This window comes from Emiliania huxleyi (genome assembly GCF_000372725.1).
Source record: "Emiliania huxleyi CCMP1516 unplaced genomic scaffold EMIHUscaffold_5771, whole genome shotgun sequence".
In the NCBI taxonomy this organism is placed as follows: Eukaryota; Haptophyta; order Isochrysidales; family Noelaerhabdaceae; genus Emiliania; species Emiliania huxleyi.
Genome location: NW_005197668.1, coordinates 1 through 1180, shown reverse-complemented (window position 1 = coordinate 1180; position 1180 = coordinate 1). Strand labels below are relative to the sequence as shown.

The 1180-nt window shown below is 70.6% G+C and overlaps 1 protein-coding gene across 1 annotated transcript; it reads left to right on the top strand.

The window, feature by feature from the left end:
* Positions 1 to 524: 524 nt before the first annotated feature.
* On the top strand, positions 525 to 1071 carry EMIHUDRAFT_257148 (hypothetical protein; the record flags this gene model as incomplete). Its single annotated transcript, XM_005764873.1, has 1 exon — positions 525 to 1071. A coding segment is annotated over one exon (547 nt), but the record flags the coding sequence as incomplete, so codon positions are not given.
* Positions 1072 to 1180: the final 109 nt, after the last annotated feature.

The window sequence follows — 1180 nt, the reverse complement described above, 5'->3', positions numbered from 1 at the left end:
GGCTGCGATGCGGCTGCGGCGGCGTACGTCTTGGGCGCCGGCTCCGCGGCTGGCGGCGCGGCGGCAGGGGCGGGCGGCGCCGCAGGGCTCGCGCTCGCAGGCGGCTCCGTGGCCTGCGCCTGCCGCTCGTGGCGCACGGCGCGCTCGAGCTGCGAGTGCGGGTGCAGCTGTACGATGACGTCGCCGCTCTGCGTCGCGGTGAAGGAGACCGAGTACGGCGCTTCGCCGTCGTTCTTCTTCTCCGCGTAGACGAGCGCGTAGTCGCACACCTGTCGTTGGTGGTCAGTGAAGATGGTCTCTGTGCAGCGCTCGGCGGAGCCGACGCGAGAGAAGTGCCGCCTGAACGCCATGCGTTCAGGCGCTGTTTGAACGTGCGCGATCGTTGCTCAGGTCCACGTTGTGTTTCTCATTTCTCTCTTGTGGCTTACTCGTACGAGAGAGCCATTTGCAAGTTGGCCGGGCTCGGGCACTAGGCTCTGAACGCGTCGGCGGCTCTGGCCACGATTACTCCCGCAGGCCCGCCAATGGGCGAGCCGGTGCTCCTCCTCCCTCCGCCCGAGGAGCTGGATCTCGACGAGCCGGAGGACAGCTATTACGCCAACATTCGCTGCGCCCTCCTCGTGCTCCTCCTCCTCGCCGCGACGCAGGCCGGAGCACTCGTGTTCACCCGCCGCTCGCTCGGCCCCGCCAACGCCGACGACAGCCGCGACTCGGTCCCCGTGCTGATGTGCGCGCTGGCGCAGGGGCTGACGTGGGCGCGCGCCGCGCTCCTGCTGCTGCTGCTCGGAGGCTGGGTCGACGCGCTGCCCCACGCCGTCGGCGCCGCCTCGTTTGTCACTTCGTGGGTCGTCACGCCTTTTGCGTACCTGTACCACGAGGCGGTCGGCGTGGGGTACGGATGGGGAGCGAGCGGCGTGGTGTCGCGCGCGGCTGAGGCAGCCGCCGTGCTCGCCCTCCTCGCCGTCCTGCTCCACGGCATCCTCTCGCTGCTGTCGACAATGCTGCCGCCGACGCTGCTCAACCTCTCGGGCATGGCGGCTCCGGCAGCCGCAGCCGGCGGCCGCGCCGGCGGTGCGGAGCTGAGCGGCTCAGTCGGCGCCGCCGCCGGCGCGCCCTCCCTCGACCAACTTCTCTGCGTGCTTGCTGGCCTTCTCGCCGCCGTCCCTAGATGCCGCATCTA